This window comes from Channa argus, chromosome 7 (genome assembly GCF_033026475.1).
Source record: "Channa argus isolate prfri chromosome 7, Channa argus male v1.0, whole genome shotgun sequence".
Taxonomy (NCBI): Eukaryota; Metazoa; Chordata; class Actinopteri; order Anabantiformes; family Channidae; genus Channa; species Channa argus.
The window spans coordinates 3,542,328-3,564,597 of record NC_090203.1 but is presented as its reverse complement, the minus strand read 5'-3'; the positions used below and the strand labels follow the sequence as shown (position 1 = coordinate 3,564,597).

Genomic DNA, 22,270 nt, shown 5'->3' with positions numbered 1-22,270 from the left:
TCATCTTCTGAAGTTGACACAGAGGAAAAGTGTGTATCTGAAAAATCTAGTTGGGATGATAAAGGTCCCCCAGTCAAACTGGAAATTCTGGGATATAACGCTCTCCCATGTCTCATCAGACTCAGCCACTGCTGATACGTCTTCAAAGGAAACTTTAAGGATGATTTTGGAAGTGGACCAGCCTGGAAACTGTGGCAAGAAATAAAACCTTTATCAATTTTGTACTTTTACTTAGAACCTGGTCCTTTTCTATGACAGTAAGAAGGAACAACCAATTACTATGTAGTTGCAGTATTGTTCTCCATTACTTTTGTCTCCAGACACTACTGGACCTTATGGTTCCTGTTCATTCTGATAGGGAAAATGTAAATGTTTAGAGGTTTGAATGATAGAAATGTAAATGTCCTCTAAATGTAGTTTGACAGGCAAATTCTAATACCAACTAAAAAGTAAAAGACAAAGACAGTTGCTTATCTATAGATATAGTGCTCATTCTAATGAGCTGGGAGTCCAACAGTCAAATCAAGAGCTCAGTTGAATAGATATTTTAAAATTTACATTTTTAATTTATTTTATTTGTTTCAAATATATAAAGATAAAAAAAAAAGTAAGACAAGAAGCTGTCAGTCCCCAAAAAATCCATATTTAATAAAAATACAAAACATAAAAAAGACATAAAGCTAAATCATCAACACATTCAAAAAGGAGTGAGAAACATGAACCTTATCATATATAATATCCAATATACAAAAATACAATATGTAATTATGAAAAAAAGTGACTAATACTATACATATAAAACACATATCCAGAAAAAGAAAGTGAAACCTCTGCAAAACCCCCTGTGAGTGTCAACTCCCTCCTAATCCCTGTATCTCTTGAAGATCTTGTTTACACATGAATTAGTAACCAAGTAATATTTAGTAATATTTGGGGTCTGCTGTACTTCCATTTCGAAACTGTTCCATAATTTTACTCCACATGTAGAAACACAAAAGTATCTTGTAGTAGTGCGATTTCCTCTGGTTTTGGATTTAAGTTTTCCCCCCTAATCTTAACCACCCTGTCCTTTACTGACTAAAGTCTGAATGTTTCCTGGTAATAGATTAATTTTAGCCTTAAACATTTGTGCTGTATGAAGTTCCACACGATCTGTAAGGCTGAATCATTTTGACTGCAGAAATAATGTGTTGGTGTGATCCAGATATCCAGCTTTATGAATATGTATTTTTGGAACATAAACAGTGAATATAGTGTGTTTTCATAATTAACCCAGACCAAATCCTTCAGATGCAGCCTTCCCCCGTTACTACTTCTCATCATCACTTGAGATTATTTTCCACAAATTTAATCTTCTCTATACATTTAATTGTCTCCACTGTGTGACATTAACTGTTTTCTCCTGTCATAATCTCTCAGACTCTTTTAAGCACATCACTGAAGCACCAACGTCTCATAATCTAAGATAAACAAGTACAAAGGGTAATTCTCAGCATTTCAATTTAATAAGAAAACATGTTTACAGCTCAGCTTTTTAACTATGTTTTCAATAATTTACAACTTAAATTATATTATTAAATTATTGTAAATAATTTACAACTTAAAAACATGCAAACACTCATAAAAAAATGCAGTTGATTGGTAATTTTTGTTAAAGACTAAAGCCTGAAACCTGTGTGGCTGCAGCAGAAAGGAGGCTTTCAGCCGCCTCATTCCCTCTGTAGTTCTTCTTTGTCTCGTCACATGAGTGGGTAGCTGGCATCACTGGCAATACCACAGTGGTTTTCACGGTTACGTGCAATCCAAATGTAGCCCTGCTGCCCCCACAACACCCCGTGGCTGTCGGAGAATAAAAAATGAGAGAAAAGTGTTGATCGTCACTAGTCCACAGCGGAAAAAAACAACCTGTTGTGTCAATGTTGACACGTTACATTAACAAGCTGACATCGGTCAGAAAGGTGACGTGTCCCACCTGTTCTTCACAATCCAGTATTTCTTCCCCTCTGGAGTTTCTCCGTAGCCCACTAACAGCATGGCGTGATTGAGCCTGTCTTCATTACACTCTGGGTTGTAGTAAATACCTGCAGACATGGTAAGAACACTGAGACCCCCTAAGGACTAAATAGGATTTCCAGAGTGGACAGCCCATAATCATTGAATTTAAGTTATGCTTTGAGGACCAACATCAGTGTCCTATTAACTCAGACCTTGGCCGTAGAATTGAAACTGTAAACCCTTGGCGTTGATGGCCACGGACAGAGGACCCACTTCAGACAGAGCTGCAGCCAGTGCCAATTCATTCCCCTCTGGTATCTCCTCAAAGCCTTTGCACTCAGCTGTTTTAGCTGCTGCGTTATAGCTGCAATGCTGTTTCTGTGAAGACACACGTTCATCAGTAAACCTGTCATTTGGAAGTGACACCAATCAAGGAAAGGTATGAGTGACATGGTGTCACCAGCAGGGTGCAGTGTACACAATGAATTCAGATTCAATGTATTCAATGTATTAATTTCCCTTTTGGACTTTTTGCAAGCTGTTTGTGTAAAATGTAGATCTTACAGATGCTGACACACATTTGCTTTGAATCCAACACAGCTTGAGTGATAAACTGCCCAAATCCAAATGTGAATAACCAGCACAAGAAGATTGGAAGGTGTATCTGCTCCCAGTGGGGCAATATACCAAACTAAGGACTTGAATATTTGTTTTTCTTTTAACATTTGCAAAAAAGACATAGAAAAGGTTAGATATGTTTATGTTGTGGCCATCAGATGTTACAATGACAGCTTCAGCCTTCAGCCAACACAGTTTAGCTTGGGCTCATGCAATTCTTCTGCTCTTCTCCATCAATACACCTGTTTACCTGTAACATATTACCCAATCACTGCTCCACAGTTTTTACAGCATACCAGCCTATTTTCTCTTTCTTGCTGGATTGTTATTGGTGCTTTGTGCCATTGATTTCCAGCCTTCTCAACTTAAACCCAAACTTGAATTTACCCATCTAAATACTATAATACATATCAGTCTTACTGTAGGTGATGTTGCTGTGGACAAGAAGCCAGTCAGAGGTGTGAGTCTGAGCTATGGTTTTACACAATTAAAAAAAATGTTAAATGTTCCTAATTTCTATTATAACCCAATCAAGGACAGGAAGTTACTGCTATTTTAATCAATTTTCTCAGTGTATTTGTAATTGCCCAAGTGTTACGACACACTACCTGTCCAACGTATGGGTAGTCCTTCTCAGAGTTAATGCCTCCATTTTCTTGCACATATTTGAAGGCATTAGTCATGTGTCCACCATTACAGTTATTGTTCCCTGGAACACAGTCGACCAAGTTCTGAGGACTGAGGTCTAGCAGCCGGCCCGTCTTCTTGGCCAACTGGCCCTCAAGGGCCCCTGCAGCACTGAATGCCCAGCAGCAGCTGCAGCCTTCCTGCAGAGAGTGGAGCACAATAAGAGTACTTCAATTTATTTTAGTTCAAAACTGTGAAATGAAGGATTTCTGTACATTTCATGTCTGAGACATGCAGCAGAAGTGTACTGTTCTTTGTCCTCTTACCTGGTTCTTGACTTCAGTCACCAGGCCTTTCTCTCTGTAGTCAATAGATTTGGGCAGTGAACCAGTGATATTGTTTTTTTCTGAGCTCTGAGTTCAGAGAAAAGAGCGACAAATAGAACAATGATATTTCATGTTTTGAATATTCATATGACAGCAGCTTCTTAGAACATCTTCTACAACAATAATTCAATTCAATTCAATTCAACTTTATTTATATAGCACCAATTCACAACAAAGTCATCTCAGGGAACTTTACAGAATAAAGTCAAGATTATAAAGATGTATAGAGAGAACCCAACAATTCCCCCTGGAGCAAGCCATAGGCAACAGTGGAGAGGAAAAACTCCCTTTAACGGAAGAAACCTCCAGCAGAACCAGGCTCAGGGTGGACGGCCATCTGCCTTGACCGGTTGGGTCGAGTGGAAAGGGGAGAGAGAAAAGAACAGAGCAACAAAAAGCAACAACAAAACACCGGGCAGATTGGTAGGACCAGTAGCTGCACGCTGGAAGATGGAAGACACACAGCTTCAAAGCTGGGGACACCTGCAGAAAGGGACAGAGAGAGGGGGACAGAGGAGGACAAAGACAACTATGGGAGAGAACACACAGAGTTAATGACATACAGTGGTGACAATTGCGGGGTGAGAGGAGAGGAGAGATGGTCAAGAGCAGGAAAGGAGCTCAGTGCATCGGGGGGGGGGGGGGGGGGGGGGGGGGTTTGGATTAATTGCAGGCTCTTTAGGGAGTTACTGGGGCATCCTGAAAGTAGGGAATTACAGTAGTCCAACCTAGAAGTAACAAATGCATGGACCAGTTTTTCGGCATCACTTTGAGACAGGATGCTCCTAATTTTGGCAATGTTCCGTAGGTGGAAGAAGGCTGTTCTAGAGATTTGTTTTATATGTGAGTTAAAGGACAAATCCTGGTCAAAAATAACTCCAAGGTTCCTTGCAGTAGTACTGGAGGCCAGACTTATGCCATCTAGAGTAACAATATGGTTGGACATCATATTGCTGAGATTTTTGGGCCCAGATACTATGACTTCAGTTTTGTCTGAGTTTAAAAGTAAAAAATTGTGGGACATCCAGGCCTTTATGTCTTGTAGGCTTGAAGCTTTATTAACTGATTATTTTCATCTGGTTCCATAGATAAATATAGCTGGGTATCATCAGCATAACAGTGGAAATTTATGGAGTGTTTTCTAATAATGTTGCCTAAAGGAGACATATATAAAGTAAAAAGTATTGGTCCTAACACAGAGCCTTGTGGAACTCCATAGCTAACCTTTGTGTGCATGGAGGATTCATCATTAACATGAACAAATTGAAATCTATCAGACAGATAAGATCTAAACCAACCTAGTGCAGTTCCTGTAATTCCAATTTCATGTTCCAGTCTCTGTAATAAAATGTTATGATCAATGGTATCAAATGCAGCACTAAGATCTAACAGAACAAGTATAGAGATGAGTCCATTATCTGAGGCCATGAGAAGATCGTTGGTGACTTTTACCAGTGCTGTTTCTGTACTATGATGAACTCTAAATCCTGACTGAAAGTCTTCATACAAATTATTCCTATGAAGGTGATCACATAATTGTTTTATTCTCTCTCTTTATTCTCTCTCTTTTCATAATTGTTCTTCAATAATAAGCAGAACTATGCTGACAGAATTCCAGTCAGCACAAAACTGAACCAGGTCTTAAGCAATAAAGCCTCAGTGTCCACTCACCATGCAGTTGAAGCGGCTCATGCACTGTTCAGGGAATTTCACTGTTGTCTCCTGGTTGTGGACAGTTTCATCTATGTAAGGGTTAATTTTTGCCTGTAATACATGTACAGTACATCTGACTGAAACATACAAAAGAGCAATTGTACAATTGAACAACACATCATTCCCACAGAATAAGGTGCTGAAACACTGTTCAGTGTTTTTAGTGTTTACTACCTTACATTTCACAACAGACATACACAGGAATATAATGTATAAGTACTGATGTTTACACGCAGCTTCCTGGTTTATTTACACCACTCCTCTTTGCAAAATCATTAAGGAAAACACCCAAATGTTAGTTTACAGTGATGCAGCCTTTCCTGTTCTGTTCTGTCTACCGGCAGTGAGGTCAAATCGTGGATGAATTGTGATGTTGAATGTGGTAATTAAATCATTCGAATATAAAAGACAAAAATCGTTAGATATAAAAAAAACAAAACAAATTTAAAAATCTTACATGATTTGTTGGTATCGTCATCTGAGCCATTTCCTCCGGGGTCTGGATAGGGAGAGTTATATTTGACATCATGATTCCAGTTTGGTCAAGACATTTACAGAAACACAGAAAGTTGCCATTAAGCACAGCAGTAGAATTAGCTTCAATTTAAAGTTCAAACTCACAGAATCTTAGATGTAGGCAGTTATTAAGTTAGACAAAATAAAAAATGTCACAATGTTGTGTTTAATTCTTCTTCATCTCAATCAACCAACTCTGCCACAATGTTTTTTTGCCTCTGATAAATGTAAATTTGTAGAAACACTCGTGTTTCTTTAAAATGTACAGATTGAATTGAAACCCTTGTTCTTCTTTTTTACACAGTTAAAACCATCCTGACATTCTCTATTTTTTGTGTCCAGTGAAATTGTCAAAAGAAATTGCAGTTCTTTTCATTAATGAAACAGAAACAATGTGCCAAAATTGACTGCGCTTCATTCTACAAGAAGAAATGTACAAATACATGTTTAGATGAAAGCCTGCATGCTCCAGTGTCCAGACTCACCATGTCTCCCAGGTGGTTCATTGTGAGTTTGTAGGAGTGTTTGCCCTGTTCTGCCTCCTGATTGTGGATGTCAATCATACGCATGTTGTCCTTCCAGATGGTCCTTCGGTGCTCCTCTTCATTCTGTGCAAAAACACTTTATTCATTTGACACAAAAAGGACATAACATCCTATTCTACTCCACAGCAGATACTGCATCCTAATGTAAGTCTCCTGTAAAACACTCTAGAACATGCAAACAGTATTACAGAGGTCATCGCTGTCAACTGTTACTGTGGAACAGAAAGCAGCCACCACATCTTCATTTCCTGAGTGCTGCAGTTACTTTTCCAAAATCCAAATTAAACTTGAATGAGGTGAACAGAAATAAAAAACATTTGCCTCGTTGGAATTGTTTTCACTCTCAATCTTTATTAAGCAATTTGGTTTTCCAGGAGGGCAGGCTGCAAGGATGAGAATTTGGTGACGAACACACACGTGGTTCAGTTTCATTGCGTTTATGTATCAAGACAGATACATAAGACAAAAGGAGACTAAGCAGACTCTCTCCCGTTATTCAAAAAACTGCTGAAAACAGAACGCATTTTCCTATGCACTTAAATGTATATTTAAAAAAAAAACTTCCTTTTTGCTAATTCTCGCACTTGCATCTCGTGAACTGTGAACACTTTTCTGATAGGACTTTGCTTTGATGTTTTCTCCTTGACTTATATTTTTGCTGCCTTGTACCTCACTTGTAAGTCGCTTTGGATAAAAGCGTCTGCTAAATGACTAAATGTAAGTCAAAAGTATAGTATTCCATAATAGTACTTAAACTATTTAATGATTAAAGTACAACAGCCTGCATTATATGTAAATAGAATTAAAGAAATACTGTAATTGCAGAATAAATGTGGCTGGGTTTACTGTGAACACCTACCTCGATCTGCTGTAAGCTGCTGCAGTATATCTTCTCTTCTTTTGTCTTGTGTTGGTTTTGCTGCATTTGAAAAATGAAACACTTTAAAAATCTACAAGAAGTTCAGTGCACTCAATAATATTGTAAAGCAGTAAACACACATTCCAGACACTAGAATTATTGCAGGTTTAAGTGGAAGACATTCTGCATAAGTTATCTTCTGTTTTCTCTTTATATTTCTCTTTTTCTCTTCAGTTGGTGGCATAGCTGCAACTTAAATTGTCATTTTGAACCAACATTTTGTACATACATTGTAATTTCTTCTATAGGTGATCTTCCACTGCTCCCACTGGTCATCAAGACAAGTTTCATCCAGACAAAAGCTGAGACCTGAGGTCACCAAGAGAATCACACAGACACGCAGCAACATCCTGAAAGAGCAGCAAGATAGAAATCACTAAAATGGGATAAATAAAACACAAATTGGTTGCTATAACTGAATTATCACACTATCAGATAATTCACAGAACTCACGTTACTCAAAGAAAAGTGAAATGGGCTTAACTGACACAAACACTTGTTCACAATGCACCTCACTGACCATTACTGTGATGACACACGGTGCACAGATTTGTTAATTCTTATCATTCTATTTAAATGAAGGTACAGTAGTTTCCTTCTTCTCCAGCTGTCTGGGTTTGCATATCCTCATTAGTACTTCTACCTCATTACCACATGACACACACAAAGTACAGCATAAGGTCAAAAACTGAGAAAACATTACAGTTCAAATCCTTTCAATCACTTTAATTCTCTACATATGTGATTCTTAACTATGTATATCTTAAATGTAACTTTAAAAGCCAGCATAGTTTAATTTCACATGATTAATCATTTTAATTTCATTAACTGTAATATTGATGCATTCAATAGTAATGACACAATTTGATGGATCCTTACTCATCCATTTTCCTTTTAAAAAAAATTTCAAAATCAATCTTCATCTCCTCTTTCTGTCAGATCCCTGGCATTGCTCCTCTGCACCATGGGTTCAACTGTTTTTTTTACAGATTTTGCCTGATTTGGCTGGAAGACGGTTGTTTTGGATCCACTGCTCAGGACAATAACTTAACTACAACACAGCTGTCTTTTACAGGCATTACTTTCAACATAAGGGGGAGTGGTGTAACCTAAAATCAAAACTTACACAAGATGAAAACTGGCACTTGTTCCATACAAAAAAGGAAAGTGAAACTGACTTCTTTTTTTAAACAATTTGAAGTTCTGATTGAAATTTCATTTTTGTATTTTATAATTGTATTTAATAAACTCATTTACCTGCCTAACCCTGCTAATACTGATGATTTCCATAAGTTCAGTCTACCTGGAATCATCTGTAGGAAAATGTGATAGTTGATATGAATCATTACATAATGACCTTCAAAATCCTGAATTTAATTTAAAAAAAAATAAAAAATAAATAAAAAGGTAAAAACAATAATTGGCAGTAACTTTTTAGATTAACTGAAAATTAAAGCTTAGTTTCCCCAATAAGCACTGTGTCAAACTTTCTATTGTGTGTTATATTTTTGCAGGACCCAAAAAGGAGGAGACGGCAAGGGAAGGGGTTATAATTAAAGTTTATTTAAACAAAAGGAAACAGAAAATCACTAACTAAGAAACTAGAGAGAATAACACAGAAAACCTAAACAACAAAACTACGCAGGAATAAACGGAAAACCAAACCTCAGACCAAAACTCAAGGAACAGGTGGGCACAAGAGGGCAAACTCCAAAGGGGGTAATCCACAGGTGTGCAGGGGAAGCCAAAGTCCAAAGCGGTAATTCACAAGGAGAGATCTCTAGGGAAGCAGGGGAGAGCTGGCAGTGAGCAATGGGGAAAGCTGGGTATAAATAAACTGGGGAACAGGTGAAACCAGTTAGAACAAAACTAGGAAGGTAAAGATACTAAACAGACTCAAAGGAAGGGACACGGGAGGAGCAACAAAATAAAAGCCCAAAACAGGAAATCAATTTAAACAAAACTAGACCAAAACCAGGGACTGTGACACATTGTCCAGAAAAAAAGGCCTTGTGACTCTCTTGAATCATATAACCAATACTAAACTTTCCCATTTGGACTATGTTGCAATTCAATATTGTTGGTCACATAATACACAAATTATTTTGTTTCAATTATGAAACATTGATACTTACTTATACAGTATATACATTTGTTGTGTGCCAGTGGGGTTAGTTCACAGCTTCTTAACTAAAGCCTAATTGCACAGGTAAAACAGATTTCAGTGCCGGGCTTCATGAATGAACATAATATAATGAATATATAAGTCATTTGTTTGGTTTTATGGGAAAACGTTGGCTATGACAAACACAGTGGAAACAATTTGAATGTTCTAAAACTTGTAGGAATCAAGTTTCAGTTGAACATTTAAATACGAGAAAACAAAAGAGAAACAGAAAGGACGTCAATGCAGGTGAGAGAAAATAAACAGAACATTTTTTTGTTATTATGCAATAACATTATGTGTAATAGTCATCACATGATGTTTGTGTTTTATGTTTCACTACAAATATTTAGTACAAAAATAGGAACATCTCAGTAAATGTGATGGTCCTGGTGCCAAGCCGGCCACAACACAAAGATGCAAAGAAATGTAATACGAAAATAAAAAAACAGACCCCCTCCACCACCCACCATTTTGCCATACGTCGGTTAACCCATGTTAGGAGATTTACAGGTGTAATCTTATATCCTTTATATTATTTTGATGTTGTATCATTGTTTTGTTTTTGGTATTTGCAATTAGTTCTATCTGGGATTGTTGGCATATCCTCATTAGTACTTCTACCTCATTACCACATGACACACACAAAGTACAGCATAAGGTCAAAAACTGAGAAAAAATTACATTTCAAATCCTTTTAATAACTTTCTTAATTCTCTACATATGTGATTCTTTGTGATTGTAACTTTAAAAGCCAGCATAGATTCATTTCACATGATTAATAATTTCAATTTCATACAAATTAAATCACACAAATTCATGGGATTACTAAATATGTCAAACAGCATATGGTTGTTTGCCAAATAAAAACATTATTAAAGTATTAAACTTAATGTCATGTCGGTGCCTTGGTTTTTTCACATGAGTGGGAAACAGGCATCAGTAGCAATTCCACAATGGTTATCACGGTTCCGTGCGATCCGTATGTAGCCCTTTTCACCCCATTTCTCACCCCAGCTGCCAAACAAAGAGAAGGAATAATCAAAGGAGAAATAATAAAATACATTTTAATTCATCATTTTTTGTATTATTATTAATTACTGTGACAGTCAAACAGTTCCCCACCTGTTCTTGACAATCCAGTATTTTTTCCCGTTTGCAGTCTCCCCATACCCCACTAGCAGCATGGCGTGATTGGGCTCATCTTTGTTACACTTTGGGTTGTAAAAAACACCTGCACACACATGGAATGAAAAGCGATTTACCTCAGTGACCACAGGTGAGGAAACTACTCAGCATCTACAGCCATGAGTCTAGTTCTGTGAAAAAGTACTTGAATGTCATTATGCTAACATGCTGCTGTTTAGCAGATTGGACACTTACTGTACCATTAGCTAATTATCCCAAACATAAATTACAGCTGTGGCCAAATGAGGATGTGCATTTTGCAGAGGAAGTACTGGACAATGATAAACAATCTAATAATGTCCTACATAAAAATTTCACTGACCACTTCCGTAGTTAGAAATCAGGTTGCTATCGATGACAACAGATATGGGCCCCACTTCATTCAGAGCTGTAGCCAGCTCATGCTCATCTCCCTCTGGGATCGATGTGAAGCCACTGCAGCGAGCTGCAATGGCTGATGGTATGAAAGTGCAGCTCTGCCTCTGCACAGAAGACAGATCAGAGTTTTTAGCATTTTCGCTGATGCTCTTTTATCACACAACACACCTGACACTTTTCTCCACCTGCTCCAACCTGCTTGCACTCGCCTCTTCACCTCTTTTCCACACTCTCCGTTGCTCTGAACCGTTGACCCTAAGTACTTAAAGTCCTGCACTTTCTTCACCTCTGCTCCCTGTAACCTCACTGTTCCACCTGGGTCCCTCTCATTCACACACATGTATTCTGTCTTGATACGAGGAGACCTATACCTCCGTCATAGTTCACGGAGATTCCTGTCTAACCTCATCTGTCAGCCTTGTCCATCACCAGAGCAAACAAGAAGGGGGTCAGAGCTGATCCTTGATGCAGACCCACCTCCACCTTGAACTCCTCTGTCACACCTACAGCACCTCACCACGGTCTTACAGCTCTCATACATGTCCTGCACCACTCTAACATACTTCTCTGCCACTCCAGACGTCCTCATACAAAACCACAGCTCCTCTCTCTGCACCCTGTCATACGCTTTCTCTAAATCTACAAAGACACAATGCAACTCCCTCTGACCTTCTCTGTACTTCTCCATCAGCATCCTCAAAGCAAATACTGCATCTGTTGTTCTCTTTCTAGGCATGAAACCACATTGCTGCTCACAGATGTTCACCTCTGTCCTTAGCCGAGCTTCCACTACTCTTTCCCACAACTTCATTGTTTGGCTCATCAGCTTTATTCCTCTGTAGTTGCCACAGCTCTGCACATCTCCCTTGTTCTTCAAAATGGGCACCAGTACACTTCTCCTCCAGTCCTCAGCATCCTCTCACTGTCCAAGATCTTGTTAAACAAACTAGTCAGAAACTCTACTGCCACCTCTCCTAGACAGTTCAATACCTCCACAGGTTTGTCATCAGGACCAACTGCCTTTCCACTCTTCATCCTCTTCAACGTCCTCCTCACTTCACTCTTACTAATCTTTGCTACTTCCTGCTCCACACCAGTGACCTCTTCTACTCTTCGTTCCCTTTCATTTTCCTCATTCATAAACTCTTCAAAGTTCTCCTTCCATCTTCCCATCACACTCCTGGCACCTGTCAATACATTTCAATCCTTATCATTAATCACACTAACCTGCTGCACATCCTTCCCATCTCTATCGCTTTGTCTCACCAACCTGGACAAACCCACCTCTCCCTCTTTAGTGTCCAACCTAACATACAAGTCCTCATATGCTCTTTGTTTGGCCTTTGCCACCTCTACCTTCACCTTACGCTGTATCTCCCTGTACTCCTGTCTACTCTCTTCAGTCCACTCAGTGTCCCACTTCTTCTTAGATAACCTCTTTCTCTGTATACACTCCTGAACTTCCTCGTTCCACCACCAAGTCTCCTTGTCCATTTTCCTCTTTCCAGATGACACACCGAGTACCCTCCTACCTGTCTCCCTGATCAAATTAGCTGTAGTGGTCCAGTCATCTGGAAGCACCTCCAAACCACCCAGAGTCTGTCTCAGCATCTTCCTGAAAACTACACAACATTCTTCCTTTTTCAACTTCCACCACTTCGTCCTCTGCTCTGCCTTTGTCCTCTTCATCTTCCTCATCACCAGAGTCATTTTACACACCACCATCCTGTGCTGTCTGGCTACATTCTCCTGTACCAATACTTTTCAGTCACTGATCTCTTTCAGATTACAACGTCTACACAAGATGTCGTCCACCTGAGTGCTTCTACCTCCGCTCTTATACATCACCCTATGTTCCTGCCTCTTCTGGAAGAAAGTGTTCACTACAATCATTTCCATCCTCTTTGCAAAGTCTACCACCATCTGTCCTTCTGCGTTCCTGTCCTGAAGACCAAACCTGCCCATCACATTCTCATCACCTCTATTCCCTTCACCTACATGTCCACTGAAATCTGCACCAATCACCACTCTCTCACCTCTGGGGAAGCTCTGCATCACTTCATCTAACTCACTTCCAGCGTCAGACTCATCAACCTGTCTGATACTCTAATCACCTCTAGAACATTCCTCACAAACTCACGGGTCGTTGTTAACCCGGGCCCCGACCGATCCGGTATGGAAGTCATTGTCACGGTTAGCATGTTTGATTTGGCATGTGTTTTACGTCGGATGCCCTTCCTGCCACAACCCTCTGCATTTATCCAGACTTGAGACTGGCACAAGAAGACACTGGCTTGTGCCCCCTTGCGGTTGCATTTATATAATTACATATGTATTGTGCCAAATATTGATGTCTATAATTTTTTTATTCTTAATTTCCACCAAGAGCAACAAGCGTAACAGGGACATTGATTCTAGAAAAAGCTGTTGACATATAAAGTATTTATTCAAATCTGAATTAATCTCCACTGCACTGAAATAGAGGCAGAAATCTTCAAGGAAACAAAAACAAAATTATCTGCCTTGATTAATACTAATAATGGATTTGTGATATTTTTTAAAGGATTATTTGTGAGCACTTTGGTCATGTGTTCTTTATAAAGACTCTGACAGCACATTACCTTATTGACGTAGGGGTAGTCAGCCTCAGAGTTCATGCCGCCATTTTCTTGGACATATATGAAGGCATCTATCATGTGTCCTCCATTGCAGCCATTGTTTGTAACACAGTCGAGCAGGTTCTGAACACTGAGGTCCAGCAGCCGGCCTGTCTTCTTGGCCAACTGGCCCTCAAGAGCCCCTGCAGCACTGAATGCCCAACAGGAACCACACGATCCCTGCAGGAAGGGAAACAGACAATTGTCAATTGACAGCTCTTCTGTTTCCCCCTCCCCTCAGGTTAAGAGTCTGGGTGTCATCATTGACAGCTCATTATCATTCCAACCCCAGATCAATAACATCGCCAGGTCTGCATATTTCCATTTACAAAACATTAATCATCTTTGCCCCTCCCTCAATCCCCCCTTACTGCCTCCGTCCTTGTTCACAGCCTCATTACCTCCTGTTTTGACTAGTAATTCTATTCTCTTACGTCTCCCCACAAATCCCTCCATAAGCTCTAGTTGGTTCAAAACTCAGCTGCTCGCATCATCACCAAACCTTCCTTTTTCATCATTTTATCATTGTGAGACATTATTCCAATATAACAAAACACTGGTTTCAATAGCAGCCCAGGTTAACAACAACCATCACTGATGCTGTTGACCTACAGGGTGCCGGTTGAAATTGGGTCTTTGATCGAAGAAAGAGGGGAGGAGGGCATGTTCATAGGCAGAGAGAGAAGAGGAAAGCCAAGAATGTAGGACTGACAGTAGGGACTTTGAATGTTGGGACTATGACAGGGAAGGTTAGAGAGTTGGTTGACATGATGCAGAGAAGGAAGGTGGATATACTGTGTGTCCAGGAGACCAGGTGGAAAGGTAGCAAGGCTAGAAGCTTAGGAGCAGGGTTCAAGTTGTTCTACCATGGGTCAGATAGGAAGAGAAATGGAGTAGGAGTTATCCTGAAAGAGGAGTTTGTGAGGAATGTTCTAGAGGTGAAAAGAGTATCAGACAGGTTTATGAGTCTGAAGCTGGAAGTTAAAGGGGTGATGTTCAATGTTGTTAGTGGTTATTCCCCACAGGTAGGATGTGAGTTAGAAGAGAAGGAGGAATTCTGGAGTGAGTTAGATGAAGTGATGCAGAGCTTCCCCAGAGGTGAGAGAGTGGTGATTGATGTTTTTAAAGGGAACAGAGATGATGAGAATGTGATGGGCAGGTTTGGTCTTCAGGACAGGAAGACAGAAGGACAGATGGTGGTAGACTTTGCAAAGAGGATGGAAATGGCTGTAGTGAACACTTTCTTCCAGAAGAGGCAGGAACATAGGGTGACGTATAAGAGCGGAGGTAGAAGCACTCAGGTGGACGACATTTTGTGTAGATGTTGTAATCTGAAAGAGACCAGTGACTGTAAAGTGTTGGTAGGGGAGAGTGTAGCCAGACAACACAGGTTGGTGGTGTGTAAAATGACTCTGGTGGTGAGGAAGATGAAGAAGACAAAGGCAGAGCAGAGGACGAAGTGGTGGAAGTTCAAAAAGGAAGAATGTTGAGACAGACTCTGGGTGGTCAGGAGGCGCTTCCAGATGACTGGACTACAACATCTAATGTGATCAGGGAGACGTTGAAGAGGCTGAAGAGTGGAAAGGCAGTTGGTCCTGATAAAGTGTCTAGGAGAGGTGGCAGTAGAGTTTCTGACTAGTTTGTTTAACAAGGTCTTGGAGTGAGAGGATGCTGAGGACTGGAGGAGAAGTGTACTGGTGCCCATTTTTAAGAACAAGGGAAATGTGGAGAGCTGTGGCAACTACAGAGGAATAAAGCTGATGAGTCACACAATAAAGTTGTGGGAAAGAGTAGTGGAAGCTCAGCTATGGGCAGAGGTGAACATCTGTGAGCAGCAATATGGTTTCACACCTAGAAAGAGAACAACAGATGCAGTATTTGCTTTGAGGATGCTGATGGAAAAGTACAGAGAAGGTCAGAGGGAGTTGCATTGTGTCTTTGCAGATTTAGAGAAAGCGTATGACAGGGTGCAGAGAGAGGAGCTGTGGTTTTGTATGAGGACGTCTGGAGCAGCAGAGAAGTATGTTAGAGTGGTCCAGGACATGTATGAGAGCTGTAAGACCGTGGTGAGGTGCTGTAGGTGTGACAGAGGAGTTCAAGGTGGAGGTGGGTCTGCATCAAGGATCAGCTCTGACCCCCTTCTTGTTTGCTCTGGTGATGGACAGACTGACAGATGAGGTTAGACAGGAATCTCCGTGGACTATGATGTTTGCAGATTACATTGTTATTTGTAGTGAGAGCAGGGAGCAGGTGGAGGAAAATCTAGAGAGGTGGAGGTCTGCTCTGGAAAACAGAGGAATGAAGCTTAGCTGCAGTAAGACAGAATACATGTGTGTGAATGAGAGGGACCCAGGTGGAACAGTGAGGTTACAGGGAGCAGAGGTGAAGAAGGTGCAGGACTTTAAGTACTTAGGGTCAATGGTTCAGAGCAACGGAGAGTGTGGAAAAGAGGTGAAGAGGTGAGTGCAGGCAGGTTGGAACAGGTGGAGAAAAGTGTCAGGTGTGTTGTGTGATAAAAGAGTATCAGCGAGAATGAAAGGAAAGATGTTCAAGACGGTGGTGAGACCAGAGATGTTGTTCGGCTTAGAGACAGTGGCACTGAAGAAAAGACAGGAGGCAGAGCTGGAAGTAGCAGAGCTTAAGATGTTGAGGTTCTCTTTGGGAGTGACGAGGATGGACAGGATCAGGAATGAGGACATCAGAGGGACAGATCATGTTAGATGTTTTGGAGATAAAGTCAGAGGCCAGATTGACGTGGTTTGAATATTTTCAGAGGAGAAACTGTAAATATATAAGTAGAAGGATGCTGAGGTTGGAGCTGCCAGGCAGGAGGTCTAGAGGAAGAGCAAAGAGGAGATTTATGGATGTAGTGAGAGAGGACATGAAGTTAGTTGGTGTGAGACAAGAGGATGCAGAGGACAGAGTTAGATGGAGGCACATGATTCACTGTGAAGACACATGATAGGGAACAGCCCAAAGGAAAAGATGATTAATTAGATTATTCACAATAATTAATTTATGGAAATTTCGTTTTTTAAAAAATGATTCCTACAGTGAAACTACATTTTAAAGGGATAATTTTGATCATTTTCTAACTTCAGCTTGTTCCTATGGCCACTGATTATGCAAACACAAACTGCATTTTCTCTACTCACTGAATATGTCAGCTGCATACCCTGCTCTTCTGGGTGATATATTTTTTAATTCCGTCAGTGGTGAACTTACTGTTTTCTTAAATGTTGTACCAGGTGTTTCAAATCACCATCAGTTAGTCAGTTCCCAGCTGGATCTGCTGTCAGTCAGACTTTAGAGCTGCTGTAGCTGATTTTGAGAAACATATTTTTGTGTATAACTAAAGTGAAAATAAAATACAAACTTGTGCTAGTGCTGTACTGCAGCTTCATATCAGTGTGCAGGTTTCCAATAAAGAGGTAAAAGACTTCTGTGAAGAATAAAAAGATCTCTGACCTGATCTTTTACTGGAGTCACCAGGCCTTTCTGGCGGTAGTCGATGGACTTGGGCAGCCAACTGTTTGCCAACAAGGTCATCTTGTAAGTCCGTTTCCTCGAAGTCTGGACAGAGAGAGATGTTCAGAGGTCAAAGGTATACTTTGAGTGTATCTGTATGGGACCTTTGTTGGAATTCCTTTTCCTCTGTGTCCTGCTCTTAGACATATTAGTGCCGTTCTTGGACTTTGGTTCTTGTGTTTGCAGTCTTCTTTCCAGTTCTTAATGGTGGACAGGAAGTAGCGTGGCTGTTTCTTATTAATCTATTATGCCATTGATGGAATTTGTGGATTATCAATCAATCTATGATGTTATTATTCTTCTCGTCTATAATATAAAATCCACTTTGTTACTCTGTTCTGTACACACTACATCTACTGTGCCTGTCCTGGAAGAGGAACCTGTCCTCTGTTGATCTTCTTGAACTTTAATACATTTTGCTTTCATTTTGTACAGAATGCAGAATAGCCCCTTGAGGTAAAGGTGTAATATTGGGTTGATATAAATAAAACTGACTCGACTGAAAAGTTAAGTCGCTCATTTGGCAACGTTTAGAATGTAAAATGTTATGAATCTGAAGAGTTGACAGTTATCCATCAAATATGTATAAGCAAGAATCTGAGCATGAAGGTCTGCGTCAGTGTTCACTCACCAATCTCAAACTATCATGGACGTCTCGTGGTGGCCTCTGATAGTATCTTTCATCTGTTTGAGCTTGAAAATAACTGAAGTTCCCCTGAAACATATATTATCCTCTTACTTCCAGCACATGAAAACACCACCCGTTTGTGTATCCACCAGACCCACCAATAAATGAAATAAACACAAGAAAAAAAGGAAATACTCTGTGATGGTTCATCAGCTTCTCTGCTACCTCCTCGGAAGTCTAGTAAAAGAGAAGATAGAGGATAATCAGGAACAAGTGCAGTATTTTTCATTGTGTAGGTCTAAAGAAAGTAGCGTAAAAAAGAGAAGTGGTTCTGCATCACGCTGTCTGTGAATAGTCTCAGGCCTCCGGGTCATGGTTACATTAAAAGTTCTATTTAGTGCCAACTGGACCTATTTGTAGTTCTTGAAACCGTTTCCCCCCTCTCTCAAATGGCTCTCTTTAGTGATGACGGAACTGCATCATAAGTATTAAATAAGCTTTGTTGTACCCCCTCGTTTAACCACAGGTCTTCTCTGTACAGAGTGTGGACATAGCTGCCTTCGATGGACTGTCCCTGTATTTCAGATGCAAAAGGACGACAAACGGAACAACGTCATCATCTGTTCCTGTTGTTCCTGTTGATCATCTTGTTCCTGGGTTATCTGACAAACACCACATCCCTGTACATTCAAACCCAGCAACACACTGAGACAGAATCTGGTCCAGCACAAGGACAAGACACCCAGACATAAAGCAGACCAGTGTAGCATATGCCGTCCAATGCAATAAGGAATGTACAGGTTTGTATGTTGGAGAAATGTAACAACCATTTCACAGAAGCATGGCCCAACACAGGAGAGCCAGCTCCTCAGGACAGGACTCTGCAGTCCATCTGCATTTAAAAGACAAGGGTCAGTCCTTTGGAGACAGCAATATCCACATTCAAGATCTACAATATGCCAGTATTATGGGAATTTTAGGCACCAGCATTTTTGGACCATGAAAATATTTAGGATTAAAAGTCAGGATATGTCAGTGACTGCTACTTTGACTTTGGACTTTTAAAACCTGTCTCTGTCAAGTGTTACAACTTTCCAAAGGTGCACTACTGAAAATGAAATAATGCATTTTATGTTTGATCACAGTTATAATCAAATGATGCTTTGCAGAATCAAAGAATAAAAAAGGATATAAAATCTCTACAATGATCATGGAATGTTCAAATTTCATTATTATCTAATTAACTATTGAAAAAATATGCATCTTAATTAAATGTACTAAAGTAGATTTTAAAAGCAGTAATTTCATCTTTTATTTGACTTATCTGGCTATTGCCATTGTCACATTGAATTCTCATTACCGTCAGGTTAAATTATAAATTAGAGGGGGAACTGATTTAACTGTGATGGCGGAAGAAACAGTACATTTAATTGTACATGACGCTTAGTGTTAATGTGAAAGAAAGGTCGGCTTCAGTGTCCAGACTTACCATGTCTGCCAGGTTGGTTTTCTTCAGTTTGTAGGAATATTTGCCCTGCGCTGCCTCCAGATTGTGGGTTTCAATCGTAAGCAGGTTCTGCTCCCAGATGGTCCTCCGATAGTCCTCTTCACCCTAACAGTATATATTGGTAATTATATACAGCGGAGCTTTAATGAAATTTGTGTGCTAACCCCCATCCCCCCCTATACACACCAAAAATCCTCTCATTGGAAACCTACAGTACTAAGTCACAAATATCCACATAGGAAGAACTTTTTTTAATTCATGGTTCTTTTGTCCATCAGAACTACTGACAACACAGATTCACAACTTTAAAAATACTGTGCTTTTAAAAACAAATCATATCAAAGCAAATAAAAGCTTTGGATAAAGGCGTTTTCTTGTGACAGTGATGAAATCATTGCACTAAGACGGAGGCCTCGCATGATCTCTGAACCAAGAATGGTTCAGACCATGGTTCAAGATTATATTTCTGTAACAAAATTTGCAGACACACAAACACGTTAGGAGCAGACCTACATTATATTTCTTCTTGTGTTTGATTTTCCACTGTTCCCACTGGGCGTCCAGGATGGATTTATGTAACGACTGGCCCAAATGTAGGACTGACAGCAGTAGTAACAGGGTCGTACGAAGAAACATCCTGAAACACCACAGAAAATCAAGACTGGTAATATAGTTTGCTTACATGGATCAGCCACAACTTGACCTGTATAATCTAATACCATCCAATACAGCAGCAATGCCATAAATCTTACTTTAACATTGTTAAAAATTCTCAGTTTTTAAGTTAACACTGTCAGAAAAGTGATAATTCTACTCTGTGTCTTACGAGGTGACAGTGGGTAGTGGAGTCGTACTTGAATGCATTATAAGAAGAGGTGCTTCTTATGATTTGACCCTCTCATTGATTTTAAATAGTAAAAAGCATAAGATCCAGCTCTGAATATAATGCACTTCAGTACAACTCCACCACCCACTGTCACCTCAGTAATAAACAGGGTGTTAGTACAGTTACAGTGAAATGGAATGTTCTGTGATTCCTTTGTGAAAAGTCTCACAAAGGAACTGAAAGTGTTACTTGAAAAAGGTGACAAACATGCAAAAAATAAAAGAACAATCTTAAAACTGTACTTACTTCCCCGAAAATGATTTTACACGAGGCTTGAGTTGGGTGGAATCGTTTTTCTGGGTTGTAAGGTTTTCTGTCCTTTGTTTAGCGACTTAACTGACTGGAGTTTGAATCGATGATGAGTCAGATGTGGTCGGCACTAGTTTCATCCACCACACCCACCTGGGCTTCTGTTAGGGCAACGTTCCAAAGCGTTGTTGACTGCATTTAAATGCCCTTATTAAGTAACTGGGGTACTGGGAGACATCGGCTTTCTTAGGTAATCAGGGAACAGCCTTTACATGCATTTAGGAAACCTGGTTACTGATAATCTGTGTATTTATGTAACCTGATTTCTCCTAAAACTCTGACTGACGTTTTACAGCAGAGTCACAAGCACAATGGGAGAGAAAGGGGAGACACATGCAGCTGATCCACAACAGGAACTGCCAGAATTTAAATAAACCTGTGGGGGAAAGTGACTTATTCAGACTTCTCAGACGCACTTTGTGTTAAGTTTTCCATCAGACTTAAGACAAGCTTTGTATTAGAAAATAGGCACCATCGCCTTCTTAATGATCTCTACTTTCATTCATTCATTCACTCAGCTGCATGTTCCTGTCTGCAGCCTTTGGCTACACACACGTTAAGTTGGAGGAAGTCATTTAGCAATGTGGGTACATGTACTTGTGGCAGAAAAATTGCCTTTCTCTGAAAGAAATGTACCAGAGGAAACCAGGTTTCCTGTTTCCATCACACTTAAGGCGTCAGGTTTCTAGAGGCAGCCGGCAGGTTAAAGTGTTAGACACGTACTTCCTAACTCTAATAACCATGTGTGTAACGTTGTGCAACAATCATCATTAAAATGCACAAAAACTCACACTTGAGACGAACGTCAGTCTCCTGTGTTAATGTCCCGGGTCTTGTTGTACCATTAGCTTGTAACGCATTGGGAATGAGAACCTGTTTGGAGGTGATGTTCACAGCTGAGTGTGCATACACCGATCAGCCACAACATTAGTACTAGTGGTCTTCATAAAATCATTAACACTGTATTTTAAACAACACTAATTATCTTAATTATGGCACACATACAGTAATTGATAAAAAAAAAAAAAAAGCCTCAAAGGTTACTATTAGTAAAGATGGAGCTGACATGTGGTTAATAATGATACATCACCATTTATTAGTTTAGGACATTTTTATAAAAAACAAAATTTTTAAATCAACACCTCTCAGAGTTCTGTCTGGCAGAGTCTTCATGCTTAAACTTTATTAAAAGACTAAGAGCTTTAGTTGTGAGTCACCATGGGTACATAAAGTACAAAATGCAGTGAATTTATATTATAATTACCACATTCAGGCCTAAACATAAAGCCATTGAGGTGCAGACAAGTCCGGGTTAGGGTTAGTATGACCTTCTGTGGATCAGTGTGTTCACCTTCCTCATTGTAGGAATCAGTACCAGCAGGTCATTAATGCTTCAGAAATGAAAATCAAAGTACTGTGTCTGAACAAAAGCAAAGTGTGACACCTACTGGATAAACTAGTCCCTTCACTGCCTTCATGTTATTGAAATGAGCTCTACAATAACTCAATACTTAGAACATATTTTGGGCTAATATAAAGATCTGAACTTATCAACAAGGGATTATTCTAATACACTCAGCGACAGAACCGAACTCAGTGCTGAACCAAGAACAAGTCCTGCTCCACCTTTGTGTTTCCAACCTTTAAAAAAAAATTTAAAAAAATAGGTCGTTATTTTGAAAAATTGTTTGTAACATTTCTACCGG

The 22,270-nt window shown here is 39.8% G+C and overlaps 2 protein-coding genes across 4 annotated transcripts; both read right to left on the bottom strand.

Annotated features, from left to right (window-relative positions):
• Nucleotides 1-1,483: 1,483 nt before the first annotated feature.
• On the bottom strand, nt 1,484-9,123 carry LOC137130019 (cathepsin K-like). Of its 3 annotated transcripts, XM_067509584.1 has the most exons (12): nt 8,985-9,114; nt 8,577-8,632; nt 7,549-7,669; nt 7,260-7,319; nt 6,341-6,463; nt 5,797-5,838; nt 5,298-5,390; nt 3,567-3,653; nt 3,222-3,440; nt 2,208-2,373; nt 1,973-2,081; nt 1,484-1,839 (listed from the first exon to the last, which is right to left on the bottom strand). In XM_067509584.1, exons 2-12 carry the CDS (start codon nt 8,630-8,632, stop codon nt 1,740-1,742), a joined length of 1,176 nt encoding a protein of 391 aa, XP_067365685.1. In that variant the 5' UTR covers nt 8,985-9,114; the 3' UTR covers nt 1,484-1,739. The 3 variants fall into 3 exon arrangements, with proteins under 3 accessions (XP_067365685.1, XP_067365687.1, XP_067365686.1); XM_067509586.1 differs by lacking the exon at nt 8,577-8,632 and having other exon boundaries at nt 8,985-9,123; XM_067509585.1 differs by lacking the exons at nt 8,577-8,632; nt 8,985-9,114 and adding an exon at nt 8,199-8,536.
• Nucleotides 9,124-9,551: 428 nt separating this feature from the next.
• On the bottom strand, nt 9,552-22,210 carry LOC137130020 (cathepsin K-like). The gene is made up of 10 exons (XM_067509588.1): nt 20,502-22,210; nt 19,883-20,006; nt 19,352-19,474; nt 18,058-18,099; nt 17,866-17,949; nt 17,175-17,279; nt 13,671-13,886; nt 10,994-11,153; nt 10,609-10,717; nt 9,552-10,500 (listed from the first exon to the last, which is right to left on the bottom strand). Exons 2-10 carry the CDS (start codon nt 20,003-20,005, stop codon nt 10,401-10,403), a joined length of 1,062 nt encoding a protein of 353 aa, XP_067365689.1. The 5' UTR covers nt 20,006; nt 20,502-22,210; the 3' UTR covers nt 9,552-10,400.
• Nucleotides 22,211-22,270: the final 60 nt, after the last annotated feature.